This window comes from Vombatus ursinus, unplaced genomic scaffold, assembly GCF_900497805.2.
Source record: "Vombatus ursinus unplaced genomic scaffold, bare-nosed wombat genome assembly UNPS02006779.1, whole genome shotgun sequence".
Taxonomy (NCBI): Eukaryota; Metazoa; Chordata; class Mammalia; order Diprotodontia; family Vombatidae; genus Vombatus; species Vombatus ursinus.
The window spans coordinates 6638601-6653477 of NW_020946557.1; the positions used below are offsets into that span (position 1 = coordinate 6638601).

Below are 14877 nucleotides of genomic sequence, written 5' to 3' on the forward strand. Positions count from 1 at the left end.
GAAACATTCCATTTTATGTAGTATCAGGCACATTTTGCAAAAGACTAAAATCAAGATGGTTCTGCACACACAGAACTTGGTTATTAAACCTTGCTTTTCCCAACTCCAATACCTATCTTCTTCCTTTAATACATTTGTATGTTCTTAAGATTCTTACAGATACAATTTAAAAACCTCAAAATACTAGGATTTGGTTCAAATATCGAAACGTTTGAGAGGGCTTAAAACATTCCCTTCTCTTCCAAACTTTAAATAAAATAGTAAAGGAAAATGAATTAAGACACGCTGGATTTGGCTTCTGGCTTGCGATGAAATGTTTGAAAATGATTTCTGCATGTGCCAGTGCCTACACAACTGGAAAATTCCTGGGATGATGGTGTAAGTGGACACTTCTCTATTTCTCTTTCCAAAACCATTACTGCGAGTCCACTGTCCTTAGAGCCCTTCCTCCTCTTGTCTTCTGTGAGCTTTTCACTTGGCTGGACTCCAGCTGGCTTTTGCTTTACTTAGAAAGCAATATTCCTACCAGCAGGAGGCAATATCTGAACACACTCACTCAGAAATATTCATTCTTGATGAATGACATTGTTTCCTTATCTGTGGCTGTACCAAATCTGAGAAAGAAACAAGTCTATGATTTCTGAAGACAAGCTCCTCCCTACTGCAAATTCGGACACTAGATTTCTGCTCAGCAGACGAACAACGCCTCCTCCCCCCCTTCTGTGAATTTCAAAAATGGATGGGATTCAGAACATTTTAAAATTCCTCACTAATCAGAAAAATGTCATTGGTTACAGCTTTATGGCTTTGCTAACAGTAGGAGGTGAACGGCTCTTCTCAGTTGTTGCTTTCAGATGTCCATGTAGCAATGAAAACTTTGCCTATGGATTGGTCTTTCTCCTTGCCCCAGCCTGGGTGTTACTGATCATTGGGTACTTTTTGAATAGCAGAATGTGGAGACTCTTCACAGGCTGCTGTGTGAACCCTAGAAAAATCTTCCCCAAGGGGAACAGCTGCCATTTCTTTTATGTCTTTGGTCAGATCACTTTAAATGCCCTGGTGGCCCCTATGATGTGGCTTTCTGTGGCTTTGCTCAATGGGACCTTTTATGAATGTGCCATGAGTGGCACTAAGAATCCACATCTCTTGAAGATAATTTGCAAGGACAAGTCCTCTGAGTGCTGGCAAGAGCTGCACAAAGTAGCTTGTGGCAAAACAGGCATGTCCTCTGCAGACACCCAGGAACTGAAGCTAACTCTGCAAGCACAGTCTCAGGTAAGGTTTAAAAAACAAAAACAAAAACAAAACTTAGTTCTCTTCTCAGTACCTTGGTTCAATGGATTGATTCATTCTGTCTTTTCTCCTTGCAGCTGATGCTTAGTCTTTCTTATGGTCTCATTTGAGCATTTGGGTCATGGAATTATGTAGAAATGTCAATCAGATGCAGCAAAAAGACAAATTCTCATAAAGCTTTTTAGAGGACCAGATGGCCCAGTGGCAATTACAGCTTGTTGTTTGGATTATGTCTTTGCCATTTCTGAAAAGAAGATATCCTATTTGTCTCGTACAGGGTGTTCCCAAAGTCTCAGTACAGTTTTAAGCTATTAAAACTTATATACCCAAATACTTTATAGCAACCTCTCTGGGCTTATTGTGTTAATAATAAATAACTGTGAAACATGGCAGGAATTAGTGTTAATGGCAGAGCTTGTAACTGGAAACCCCTGGCTTTCAACGATACATTTCTTTTTTAAAAAGCTAGCTTCCCCGAAAAAGCTTATCTGGAGTCTGTTCAGTTATTGCCATGGAGTTGAGCCAAATGAAAGACCAACTTTCCAAAGCTGGGACAGATCTCTTACTCTGAATGCTCTTTACTTCTAAATCATGAATTTCAAGAACATAGAAAACCATAGAACCATTATTCAGTGTGCCTTGAATGAGCTGATATCCCCAAATTGTTTGAAATGCAGGAAACAAGGGCTATTTAAATAGCCTCCAATAAAAGGAAATCATAGTCTCTAGGGAGCAGGTAGACTGACTACACGTCTATGTTTTATGCCAGGGTAGCGGCATTGGGAAACAAGAAATTTGGAATATTTCAGGATGGTCTAGAAAATGAGAGTATGTTAACAATGATTTTTGGCTTCTCCCTTCACATAGAGAAAGCTAAAGGAGATAGTTGAAAGTGTATGAACAACAAGCAGATGTGCACAGCCTGAAGCAGATCTCAGACTAGTGCAGCTTGACTTCCTGTTTGTGGACGGCAAACAGGAAGCCAACTGTGTATTCCTGTGCCAAAATTCCCAATGGGGAAGAAAAACGGTATGTCAGGAGTGTTGTTGGCTTTTACAGTAAATACAGTGGAGTTTGGTAACTTTGCATGTCTCAGGTTTGCCCCATTCGTCATCATTCTAGAAAGTTGGCTTCAAAAAACACATCCTTATAAAAGTTTGACAATGTGTGATCTTTTCTTAAATTAACAAACCTCAAGCCATAACCCTGCAGTACTTTTCAGAAACTACCACCAGTAGTATATCCAATATATAAGAGAGCCCCTTACCACTAAATCAATGTTTTTATTTGAAGGTGCTTGTGAATTGGAGATGTAAGTCATAGCCAAAAGCTTATGTAATTACAAAGTGTCTAGTATATAATAGATGCTTAATAAGTGCTTGTTACCTTATTTATTTATTTACTTGTGACCTGCTCCTAGTTTCATCCTTCCAGTATAACCAAATACTCAAATGGATCTGTGATTTCATTAATGTAGATATTCCTTCCAATAGTGTAAAACATAATCCATGCCTGTCTGTTACCCTTTCCTCTTACCACATGACCAGGTCATCTTCTTATCTCATTTCTTTGATGATACTTTTTCCTCTGTTTCTTCATAATTCTTTTTTTTTAATGTTGCAACCTGCTTTCTATTACATTGTGATTATAGAATTTAAGAGTTGGAAGGAACCTTAGTAACTATCTAGTCTAACCTATAGTGAAAAAAAAAATCTCTACTGTAATGTACCCAACAAGTGGTCATCCATTTTCTGCTTAAAAATTCTCCCATGAGGTGGTCCCCACCACCTTCAGAGGCAGCACATTCTATTTTGGGACAGCTCAAATAGTTAGGAAGTTGATCCAGATGTCAAAGTGAAATTTTTTCCTTTGAAAACTTCCACCTATTTCTCTGAAGTTTGCCCTCTGGGAGCAAATGGAACAAATTCATAGAATCACAGATACAATGGGCAGCTAGGTGTCACAGTGGATAGAGCGCCAACCAAGTCAGGAGTACCTGAGTTCAAATCTGGCCTCAGATACTTACTGGCTGTGTGACCCTGACCACCTGATTGCCTCCTTTAAAAAAAAATAGATACAAAACTAGAATCCAATCCAATCAACATTCATTAAGTGCCTACTGTGTGCCAGGCACTGTGTTAAGCTCTGGGTATGCAATTAACTAAAAGAAAGATAGTCCCTGATCTCAAGGAGCTTATGGAGGGAGAAAACACACAAAAGAAGGCAGGCCATCTTGCTCCCTGGAGTTGAAACCATGCAGAGCAGCAGATGCAAAGTAGAGTGATCTAAGAGTCCAGTATCTGCCCTTCATAAAGGAAGGCATTGGAGGGAGTTTGATACTCAGTCATCCAGAGTGGAGAGGATACTGAGAAAGGTAATTTCAGTTAGGCTAACAGCATGATGATGAGATTAGAAGTGATGAGTTTACCCTGGGAGGGAGATCTCATTCTATAGTGCTGAAACCAGGCAAAGCAGCAGATGCAAAGCTGAGTACTCTGTCCAACCCCTTTATTTCATAGATGAAGAGACTGAAATAACTGGGAGGTAAATGACTTGCCTAAGGTCTCATGTCAAAAGAGGGTTTGCAACTCAGGTCTTCTAACTCCTAAGTCAGTGTGTTCTTCCCACTGTAGTACTCTGCCTCAAATCTCATCTCTTCTGCAATGACACAGCCTTTCAAATATCTGAAGAGAGCTATTCCCCTCTCCCTTGTTTTCAGTTCTCCCATGACTCATGACCATACAACAACACTGAATTGTCAATCAAGTGGAAAACGCTTCTAATTATTTGTTGATGGGTGATTGTGGAGTTTGAGATTTTTTGTTGGCTTTTTTTTGGTTTTGCTTTTGTTTTGAAATAGCTATAAGGCAATTCTAGATACATCTCCATAAGTGAAAGATGAATTATCCCATTTGTGTATTTTTTTAAACTCTCCTTTATTTCCCTGGTTCTTCATATTTCTAATAAGTCTGCTTGTCAGTTCCTCCACCAAGGGGAGTAGAGAATTAAAACTCAAGTTCTCCCATCACTTACTTGCTAGCAATGCTGATTAGGTGGTGATGGTTAGAATATTGAAACTAATGTTGGAGGTATGGCATGGTGTTTATCTGGTTATATTATGGTTTACAGGAGGAAGTTGGTTCATTTGGCAAATCAGTGTACAGATCTTCCAAAGGTCCCTTTGGGCTCTGCTCAAATTCAGAAACATGAATGGCCTCTAAACTAAAATGTCAGGTTAAATTTAGGGATCAGAAGCCATCTGGTGGATATTCAATAGGTATGGGCTAGAAACCCATGTGAGGTCCAATAAAGGTCTAAAATGGCTAGATGTAGATCAGGTCAAGAATGTGCTGGTAAATGTTTAACAAACATCTGACCAAAAAATAAATGTAGGAAGGATGTACTTTTTTTTTAAGGCAATTAGGGTTAAGTGACTTGCCCAGGGTCACACAGCTAGTAAGTGTCAAATGTTTGGTCTGAGGCAGGATTTGAACTCAGGTACTCCTGACTTCAGGGCTGGTGCTCTATCCACTGTACCACCTAGCTGCCCCTGAAGGATGTACTTTTAAGTTTAATCAGTATTATTAACATTTTCTCCATCATGTTCCTAAGTCTAGACAATCAACAAAACAATACATCAAGCCCTGAGTTGTAGTATTTATCTATTTCTAAAGTGTAAATGTTCACAGTAAAAATTCAATAATCAACTCTCTCTAATCCCTGGATAGGGGGTTAGGGGTCTGATAGAAAATGGATTAAAGTAAGGGATTTGATAGATACAGAATTAGGGTTAGAATTAAGGTTAGAGATGTTAGAAAGAGGTCTGTTGGTAATGCAGATGTGAAATGAGCTCCTGAGATAAGCATTAAAAAAAATAATAATAAATCCAAAGAATAAATGAGTTGGTAGAAGGCTAAACTTTCTGGACAGCTAAAGTCAAAGTTATAATGCATACAAATAGATCAGTTTTCCTCAAAGAATCTGTAAACGTATATCTCCCGTTGCCATAGATATTCGAGTTCATCTCATTTCTCTCTAGTAATAACTTATGTAAACGGAGTACTTAACCCAAAGTATTTAGTACTTCAAGGCTCTATGGTTTCATTACAGTGTGTACTCCTGCTGACATAGACAGGTTGTTATCTCCTTTTGCCACAGTAAAAGGTCTTCATAAGTTACTATGGCAGAAGAATTCATCATTTGATGACCAACTCTTTGGTGATGAGTCTCTGGGAACTCTAGAACAGTTTTCGTAAGACAGATATAGTCTGTTGCTAGGACTATATTTAAGGAGGCAGAATTATTTAGTGGATAGAGTGTTGGACTCAAGTCAGAAAGGACTGGGTTCAAATTCTATCTCAGGGCCTTGCTAACTGCCTGAGCCTGGGCAAGTCACTTAACCACTCTGAGCCTCAGTCTCTTCCTCTGTAAAATGGGGATAATAATAAAACCTATCCCACAGGGTTGTTGTGAAGCTTAAATGAGATAATAAGATAATAGGGGTAAAACAGAACATAAAGCACTATCTAAATCTGAGCTTTTTTACTTGAATCCTTTCCAACTTGCGCTCCACTGGAATAGCTGTCAAGATCCCAATATCGTTCCACGCCAGGATGAGAACTTTAGTGGGAGCACAAAGTAACCTTATGCAAGTTTCAGTCCCTTAGCAAGACATGCATAATGCCTGTGAAACTTGGCTACAAAATCACCAATATCAGAAGAACATCTGCTTAAAAAAGATTTCCTCTGCCCAGATTCTCTTAGCTCCTCTCTTGTTATTCAGTTGTTTTTCAGTTAAATCTGACTCTTTGTGACTGCGTTTGGGGTTTTCTTGGCAAAGATACTGAAATGGTTTGCCATTTCCTTCTCCAGCTCATTTTACAGATGAAGAAACTCAGGCAAACAGAGTTAAGTGACTTGCCCAGGGTCACACAGCCAGGGTCACAAATCTGAAATCAGATTTGAACTCAAGGAGATGAGTCTTCCTGACTCCAGGCCCAGCACTCTATCCATTGAGCCACCTAATTGCCCTAATTTCTCAGCTCCTAGAATACTGCATTTTGAATCTATAATTATTACCTATTTCTTCACAGAATAGGAAGCATATAATTACATTTTAAAGATCCATTTTGAAGTTATATCTTCAGTGAAAGTAATGTGAGAAATAAAATTATTGCTAAGAAAACTCATCAATACCTGATGCGTTCTCACCTTAAGATTCATTTGTGAGGGGCAGTGGAAATGGTAGGGTTTAGTCGTTGTTGTTAGTCCTTCATTTTCAAAAGGAGCAATGACATCCAGGTTGATGTTGTGACTTGAGTGTGAACTGGATCTAAGTGAGGCAGAGTTGCACAAATGTGATTTCATTGGTTTGGAGAATTCCCATTTGGAAATGCCTTCCATTGATGCAGATTGTTCACTCCTCTGTAACTCAGAGTCCTAGAAAGTTATTTGGCAAGATAAAAATATCACTCACCCTAATATACAGCTAGTATACAGCAGAAGTAAGACTCGGACTCATGTCGTCTTGATTACAAGGCTGGCCCCCTATTCCCTAGGACACCCTACTAGGGATCACATATGCCTATAAAGGTAGGAGGGGGTGGTGAGTCGGTCTAAACATGGGTTTTTAACCTGGGGTCCATGCATAAACTTCAGAGTCTTGTGAACTTAGATGGGAAAAAGATTATATATTTTTTTCACTAACTTTTGGTTTCCTTCGTGATTCTATGTATTTTATTTTATATATTTAAAAATATTATCCTGAGAAGGCATCCAGAGGCTTCAACAGACTGACAAAGGGTCTATGTTGCAAAAAAAAAAAAAAAAACATTAAGAACCCCTGGTCTAGAATATAAAATAGCAATTCTGATGAGAAACAAGGAATTACATTATTGTAGTCTCTGATTGTAAATGTATTTACCTTTCAATCATTTGTTCAACCAAGAAGCATTTATTAAGGGCCTACTTTGTGTGAAGCACTTTGCTAGAACATGGAAATATTAAGACAAATAACAAAAGTTTGTTTTAAGATAAAAACAATACAGTTGATCACTCGTATTCAAAATCATCATCCTCAGAAGGCCACTCTGCTGCTGTACTATGAAGGGGATGGATGGGGAGGAACTATGTACATTAAATAGAAGGGTTTGTTTTTAACACATTAAAATTTACAGTCAAATGTTCCAGATGTGACCTTCAAATATTTTTGCCCCAAAAAATAGTGCTTCATAAGAACATAAAAAAAGAAAAAGAAAATAATTAGGAACCATTCTCATAGCAGTTCTATCTATTGTGTATGTCTTATGCAGAGATCTGATAGAGTACATACTAGAAGATAATCAAGAAACTAAAATGTAATTGGATTTACTGAAAAAGGTCAAGTTACCACATGCCAACCTCATCAAAAGAAAAACCATTGTTCTCTTTACGCTTGGTGAGTGAGTGGGAGGCAGAGAGGGGGCTGCAAACTATGTAGTTCCAGGCAACTTAAATGCAATGTCTATTGACTTAAAAATATTGACTATATGAAAAAAAATTGGCTATATGAAAATAGCCACCATCTCATTTCTCCTTTTTGTTGAGTCATTTCAGTCATGTCTGACTCTTTGTGACTCCATTTGGGGTTTCTTTGGCATAGATCCTGGAGTGCTTTGCCATTTCCTTCTCTGGCTCATTTTACGAATGAAGAACTGAGGCTACCAGGGTTAGGTGACTTGCCCAGGGTCACACAGCTATTAAGTGTCTGAGGCCAGATTTGAACTCACGAAGATGAGTCTTCCTGACTCCAGGCCAAGCACTCTATCTACTGTGCCACCTAGCTGCCTCTTCATTCCTAGTACTACACTTCCTATGAAAATTAAGCACAAAGTGTATACAGATTTTATACACTGTGAAAACTGAGGTAAAGGCATCAACTTCAGTAGAGCCTTCTTTGAATAATCCCTGAATCAAAGCCCTTTGTCAGTGTGAAAATGATATTTTCCTTTAAAGAAAACACTATTACATTGACTGAAAGACCTTATGCAGAGATAAGCAATGAACATTTTAACTGATAATTAGGAAGTTACTGGGGAGGTCATAGCCTCTCCTATTTTCTATTATTGTAACAGTGTATATTTTTATTAGCAAATTTGGAATGCTTGATGATGGTAGTATAAATTCTTCTTTCCAACAACACCTGTACCTGTACAGTGACTTGAGTTCATATCAGTGAGATGGATGGTATAGAACACTGACTATAGAGTGAATGTTGCCTCACCTTGATCTCAGCAAAAATGTCATCTTGGTTTCCTTCATTTATGGCTAATTCTTTAGTAGAGTCAACTCATAGTTACCCAAGATCCAGGTGAGTATTCAGGCCTTGGGTTATAAGTGTGAAGTTCATTTAGCCACAGATTACCTATTCATCACACAATGTAAAGAGTCAGTAGGACCTGGGTTCAATTCTTGACTTTGCTACTCAATACCTGTGTGATGAGTCGTTTAATTTCTCTGGGCTTCAGTTTCCTCATCTGTAGAATGTATCAGTTGTACTAGATGACCTCTGAGGTTGTTTCTAGCTCTAAAGCTATAATTCCATGATTTAGGCATGGGCTCCCAAGTGATGGAGTTGGACAAGATGACCTTTAAGTTTCTTTCTAGTTCTAAATCTCTGATGTGCTTTATATTATGTTAATTTGAATAATTGAAAATCCACTGTTCCTCCATTTTCTTTCCAAGATCCTAGGGTGGTGTGTGGTTTCCATGGCTGCCTTCTTCTCTCTGCTCACCACCTGCTATGTCAGATGCCGATCTAAGATCAGCCACCTTCAGATGAAGTTCTGGAAGACCTATGCAGACCAGGAGAAGGAGCAGTTTGAGAAAACTTTCCGGGAGTATGCAGCCAGGCTGAGTGGGAGGAACCTAAAATGTTTTTTTGAGAACAAAAAGCCAGATGCATTCCCCATGCCAACCTTTGAAGCTTGGGAAGCTGCCTCAGAGCTGTACTCCTTCAACAGAACTCAGCAACACTATAGCACCCTCCACCGAGTGGTGGAAGATGGGCAGGGAATCATTAGTGAAGACATAGAGACAACTTTGGATTTTGTGGACAACCGGGCTGTTGTCTAGCATTCAGAAAAGCATCATTTCCACCATCTTTGTATTTTTACAAATGTTCTATGTTTTACATTTGGAGGAATCTTCACATTTCATTAACTGAAAAAAGCTTTTCAGAGGCAGTATGGCATAATTATTAGAGGGACATAGAGATTAGCTGGGCTTGAAGTTAGAAAGATCTGGGTTGAACTCCTTCCTCCAATTTGCACCAAGCTGGCCTATTTGTTGTCCTGCATGCATTTCATCCCATCTCCCACCTCTGTACAGGCTGTCCTTCATCCCTGGAAGGTACCCCTTCCTCACTGCCACATCTTGGAATCTCAAAGCTTGGCTCAAGTGCTGCCTTTTCCAGGAGGCCATAATGCTAGTGCCTTCCATCCTCCCAAAATTACCTCGTGTTTACTTTGTATATATTTTGTATTTGCTTATATGTGTATATTTCTCACTAATAGAATACAAGCCTCTGTGAAAGCAGGGACTGTTTTATTTTTGTCGTTTTATGTTCCTAGACCCTAGCAGAGTGTCTGGCACATAAATAATTGGCATGAAATAAATACGTGCTAATTGATTGACTTGGCATTTGTTATAGTAGCTTTCTGACCATGGACAAATCATTTAATCACTTTGTACCTCACTTTCCTTATATGTAAAATGAAAATAATAAAACTTGTATTACCTACCACACAGGCTCAGATAAGAATGTATATTTGCAAACTATAAAGAATTACGTAGGAATCAGTTGTTGGTGGCAATGTTGTTATTATTACTGTTATTATTGAGAGGTAGTGTAGTATAGGGAGTAGCTAGATGGCACAGTGGATAGAGCACTGGGCCTGGAGTCAGGAAGACCTGAGTTCAAATCTGGCCTCAGACACTTATTAGCTGTGTGACCCTGAGCAAGTCACTTAGCCCAATGTGCCTCAGTTTCCTCATCTGTAAAATGAACTGGAGAAGGAAATAGTATCTTTGCAAAGAAAAGCCCAAATGGGGTCATTAAGAGTCAGACACCACTGAAATGACTAAATAACAACAACAAAATATTGCTAATTGATTGACTTGACACTGTTATAGTAGCTTTCTGACCATGGACAAATCATTTAATATATAAAATGAAAATAATAAAACTTATATTACCTACCTCACTGGTTAAAAAAAAAGACTGATATTTGCAAACCTTAAAGTACTATGTAGTTATCAGTTGTTGGTGGCAGTGTTGTTATTATTACTATTATTATTGAGAGGTAGTGTAAGTATAGTAGATAGAGAGCTGGTCTTAAGTCAGAAAGAACTGGATTACTCTGGCTGTGTGACCATAGAAGAGGTTCAGTGCCACAGGTTAACACCCTGTGACAGAGCAATAGCAGAACAGCTATCAGTCAACTTTGGTAGAGGGAGAATCCTTACCAAGAATTCCATCCACTTAGGGAATCTCAGATCTATTCCAAAAAAAAAAACTATCATTATCATCATTATCACCACTTTCATTTCCTCTCCCTTCTGCCTTCTTCATAGGGGAAAAAAAGAAAAGTAATTTTTAAGTTATTCCCTAGTCATTACATCACATAAATGTTGGTGTGAGGCACTTTCTAATGTTATATTTTAATAAAATAAATGCCAAAGGATATCTGTTAAAAAAAAACCCAATGTGCTTTACTTCCCTACACCACCACATAATCAAGAAATGTGTACTCTCTGATGTAAATTACATGAAGGGAAGAAGGGGCTCCAGCTGGACATTCTGAGAATCCCAAGGCCTGACATTTCACTGAGTGTCTGTGGAACAAACAAGTAGTCATAGGGTAGCAAAGAGTTGCCAGCATCTTTCCTTGGGAGAGCATTAAGCACACAGATGACATCTTGTCCGCAATTTTTCATCTAGTTCTTACACTTAGACTTTGTTGGCCCATAGATCTCTTAGATTAGTATTGTTCTCTTCTCCTTCTCTCTCCTTCTCGTCCTCCTTCTTCTTTCTTTCTTCTTCTTACAAAGTAATTTCAGGAGGAAAGGAACGCTACTGACTAAGAGGATTTGAAAATGCCCCCACTGGAGGTAGCTCTGAAGTAGATCTTTGAAGGAAGCTAGGCACTCTAAGAAGTGGATGTGGGAAAGGAGCCAGACTCAGAAAGATGGAATGACTTGCCTAGGGCCACATAGCTGATTGTGATTGAACTGGGACTGGGACCTGTGTCTTCTGACTCCCACTCCATGATGCCATGTTGTCTTAATTTATAGTGATTCACAATTATAGTGCTCTGCCAATCACGCCTATGCTATTAGTTGTAACACCTAGATCAGGAACACACATTGAGGTCACCCAGTCACTTTTGCTTCCTAGTGTGTTCTGGTATATGAGGGCCCTTGGATCCCCCCTATCCCAGCCTGGTCTAACAACCCTGTCAATCTCTTTCTGGGATTCTTAACCTATTTAGAAAGCTTATGGATGAACTCAAGTTGTTTCATTTCCTTTGGCCTCCATCTCAGCAGGAAAATGATACTAGCTGAAGAACATTTTGACAATGATAATTTATCTTAACATTCACAAAGAACTTTGAAAACTTAGTATCAATTATGATATTAATGACAATATTTGTTAACATTCTAATGTAGGACTTTAAGTTTTTGTTGATATCTTTTGTCTTTCCATTACCTTACTTTCCCAATATATACCCTGATGCTACCCCAGAGCTACCCTTATAATAAAGAAGGAAAAAGAGAAGAAAAAAGAATTCAACAAAACTATCAAACACATTAACCAAAGCCAACATTATATGTAGTGATCCACATTCATAATCACCACATACCCATGCAAAAAAAGGTGGGGGGAAGATACATTTTCATATTTCTCCTTTGGGGCCAAGCTTGGCCCTTATTAATTCACCATATTTAGTTGTTATTTTCTTTCCATTTAAATTGTTGCAATCTGTGTATATAATTATTTCTGTTTCTGCTTACTTTGCATCAGTTTTCAAGTCTCCCCATGCTTTTCTGTATTCTTCATAGTCATGATTCCTACAGTGGAATAATATTCCATACATTCCTGTACAATTTTTTAAGTCACTACCCAGTTGATAGATACGATTTTTCAAAGCACTTTAAATTCTGATCTCTTCTCTCTCCATATCAATGAAAAGCAATTTTTGTGTTTGTGTGTATATACATTCCTATATCTTCTATACTTCTATTTGAACTAGTCAAAGCCTTTTGAGTGCTTCAGAAGCTTATTGTCTAAACTGATCTGTGTTTTGCATTATGGTCTTATGGTAACTTTCCAAATTCTTTTCAGATTTCTGGAGCCAGAGGCACATAGATGGAAACTATGCAAAAAAATAAAAGGTTCCCAATGTTTTCATGTTTCAAAAGTTAAAGACTGAGAATAGTTCAAAAATAACTAAACCAAATGGAGAGTGTTTTCTGGATCTGATCAAGTTTGAAGAAAAAAAAACACCATAGAAAGGGATTCAGGCTGAGCTAAAAATAATGTACTGAAGAGCAGTTTCCAAATACTTTCTTTACTAAATGACCTGTGAGTTCAAAACCAGTAGATTGTACCTTTCTTTAACTATTAATGATATAGTAATGTTCTGTTTCCTGATTATACTGAAGTAAGAGACAATGTTTCCTTAGACATATAATGTTGCAGCCAGAAAAAAATCTTTAGAAGTTATTTAGTGGCTCAGTGGATAAATTACTGGGCCTAGGGTCAGGAAAACTCATTTTCCTGAGTCCAAATTTAGCCTCAGACACTTACAATTATGTGACCCTGGGCAAATTACTTAACCCTACTTGCCTCAGTTTCCTCATCTGTAAAATGAGCTGGAAAAGGAAATGGCAAACCACTCCAGTATCTTTGCTAAGAACCCCAGATGGGGTCATGAAGAGTGGAACACAACTGAACAACAACAAACTCCCTCCATCCCATTTTACAGGTGAAAAATTAGAGAATAGAGGGTCTAGAGTCACAGAAAGTCCTAAGTGACAGAGCAGGGTTGTTGTTGTTTAGTCGTTTTTCAGTCATATCCAACTCTTCCAACTCCTTGAGACCCCATTTGGGGTTTTCTTGACAAAGATACTGGAGTGGTTTGCCATTTCCTTCTCCAGCTTTTTTACAGATGTGGAAACTGAGGCAAACAAGGTTAAGTGCCTTGCCCAGGGTCACATAGTTAGTAGTATCTGACACCTGATTTGAACTCAGAAAATGAGTCTTCCTGACTCCAGGCCGTCTGCTCTATTCACTGTGCCACTCCATCATGCTAGAGTTCAGCTAAATACTGTGAAGATCTAGTTTAGAGGGTCCCTAAAAAGACAGGTTAGTTCTGTACTATCTCAGAGGGATTGTAACTTTAGGGAAACCCTGGAGCTGCCTTAGAAGTCCTAGAATAGAGTTAAATTCTTGGATCAATCAAGATCTGAATGACCTTTCCAGGAATCATGACCAGAATCCAGGTCTTTGAGAATCATTCTGAAATAACTCTGGGCCTTCAGGCCACACTGAATCAAGCCCCTCCAGGATTAGAGGCAGTGAGGTAAAGTTGTCTAACGTACTTACTCATTCTCTGGCATTCACCCCACTGTGGGACTCCGCCCATAAATAGTTCTGCTAATGAAATGCCTCAGGAGCTATTGAGGTCTCCAAACTCCATGTATAGTTTCTATTTTGTGAAGAGGTTTCTCACCCTCTCCATCAAAATTAAAACAGCTCTGCAAAAATAAAACAAGACATTCCTGTGACAAAAGAGCAGCTCACAGACCGAGTAAATGAATGGATGGATGAAAAAAGTATTTATTCAATGCTTACTATTTGCAAAGCACTCTTCTAAATACTGAGGATATAAGGAGGAAAAGGGAGCTAGTTTCTATTCCCTATGAGTTGATGTTCTAGTAGCTGGAGGCAATACATATACAAAAATTCTTCACTAACTGGCCCTAACCTATTATATTTCCTCTTTGGACATTGCTTCATGTACTATGAGATCCAGTCAAACTGACCTTCTCTCAGTTCCTCACTCACAAGACTCCATCTCCCATCTTCATGTCTTTGTCCTGACTGTCCCCTATGCCTGGAATGTACTCTCTCCTTACTGGTACCTCACAGAGTCTCTCTTTTCCTACAAAGTGCATCTTGAGCACCATTTTGTGCAGGGAGTCTTTCCTGATCTCCCAAATGCTACTGCCTTTTCTTCCTAATTACTTTGCAATACATATATATACATACACATAAACACACATATGTATATATATATATACATGTAGGTATATATTTGTTTACTTTAAATTTCTGTTGTATAGATTTTTATATGTATTTGTTATTTATCAATTAGAATACAGTTATCCCTTCCACACTGTGACTTTTCCCATCATGAGTTTCTATATATCTTGGGTCAGCATAAGAAATTAAATAGGAATTTTTTGGAAGTTTTGAGGAAGCTATAGAACACATGTGATGGCCAGTAGACAACACAGAAAAAGTTTAGAAATTCAAAAATA

The 14877-nt window shown here is 38.4% G+C and overlaps 2 protein-coding genes across 3 annotated transcripts in view; one reads left to right on the top strand and one right to left on the bottom strand.

Moving 5' to 3' along the window:
• TRAPPC3L (trafficking protein particle complex 3 like) overlaps positions 1-14877 on the bottom strand; it is a 59837-nt gene that overhangs the window by 4818 nt on the left and 40142 nt on the right. The window lies entirely within an intron of this gene.
• On the top strand, positions 678-10011 carry LOC114033177 (calcium homeostasis modulator protein 5-like). Its single transcript, XM_027848629.1, has 2 exons — positions 678-1275; positions 9016-10011. The coding sequence occupies exons 1-2, from the start codon at positions 736-738 to the stop codon at positions 9403-9405; spliced, it is 930 nt and encodes a 309-aa protein (XP_027704430.1). The 5' UTR covers positions 678-735; the 3' UTR covers positions 9406-10011.

What these genes read in the sequence shown, in the direction of transcription:
- LOC114033177 (XM_027848629.1), top strand. Translation starts at nt 736, where the DNA reads ATGGATGGGATTCAGAACATTTTAAAATTCCTCACTAATCAGAAAAAT. An exon ending in CTCTGCAAGCACAGTCTCAG is followed by an intron (nt 1,276 to 9,015) that starts GTAAGGTTTAAA and finishes TTTCTTTCCAAG; the next exon opens with ATCCTAGGGTGGTGTGTGGT.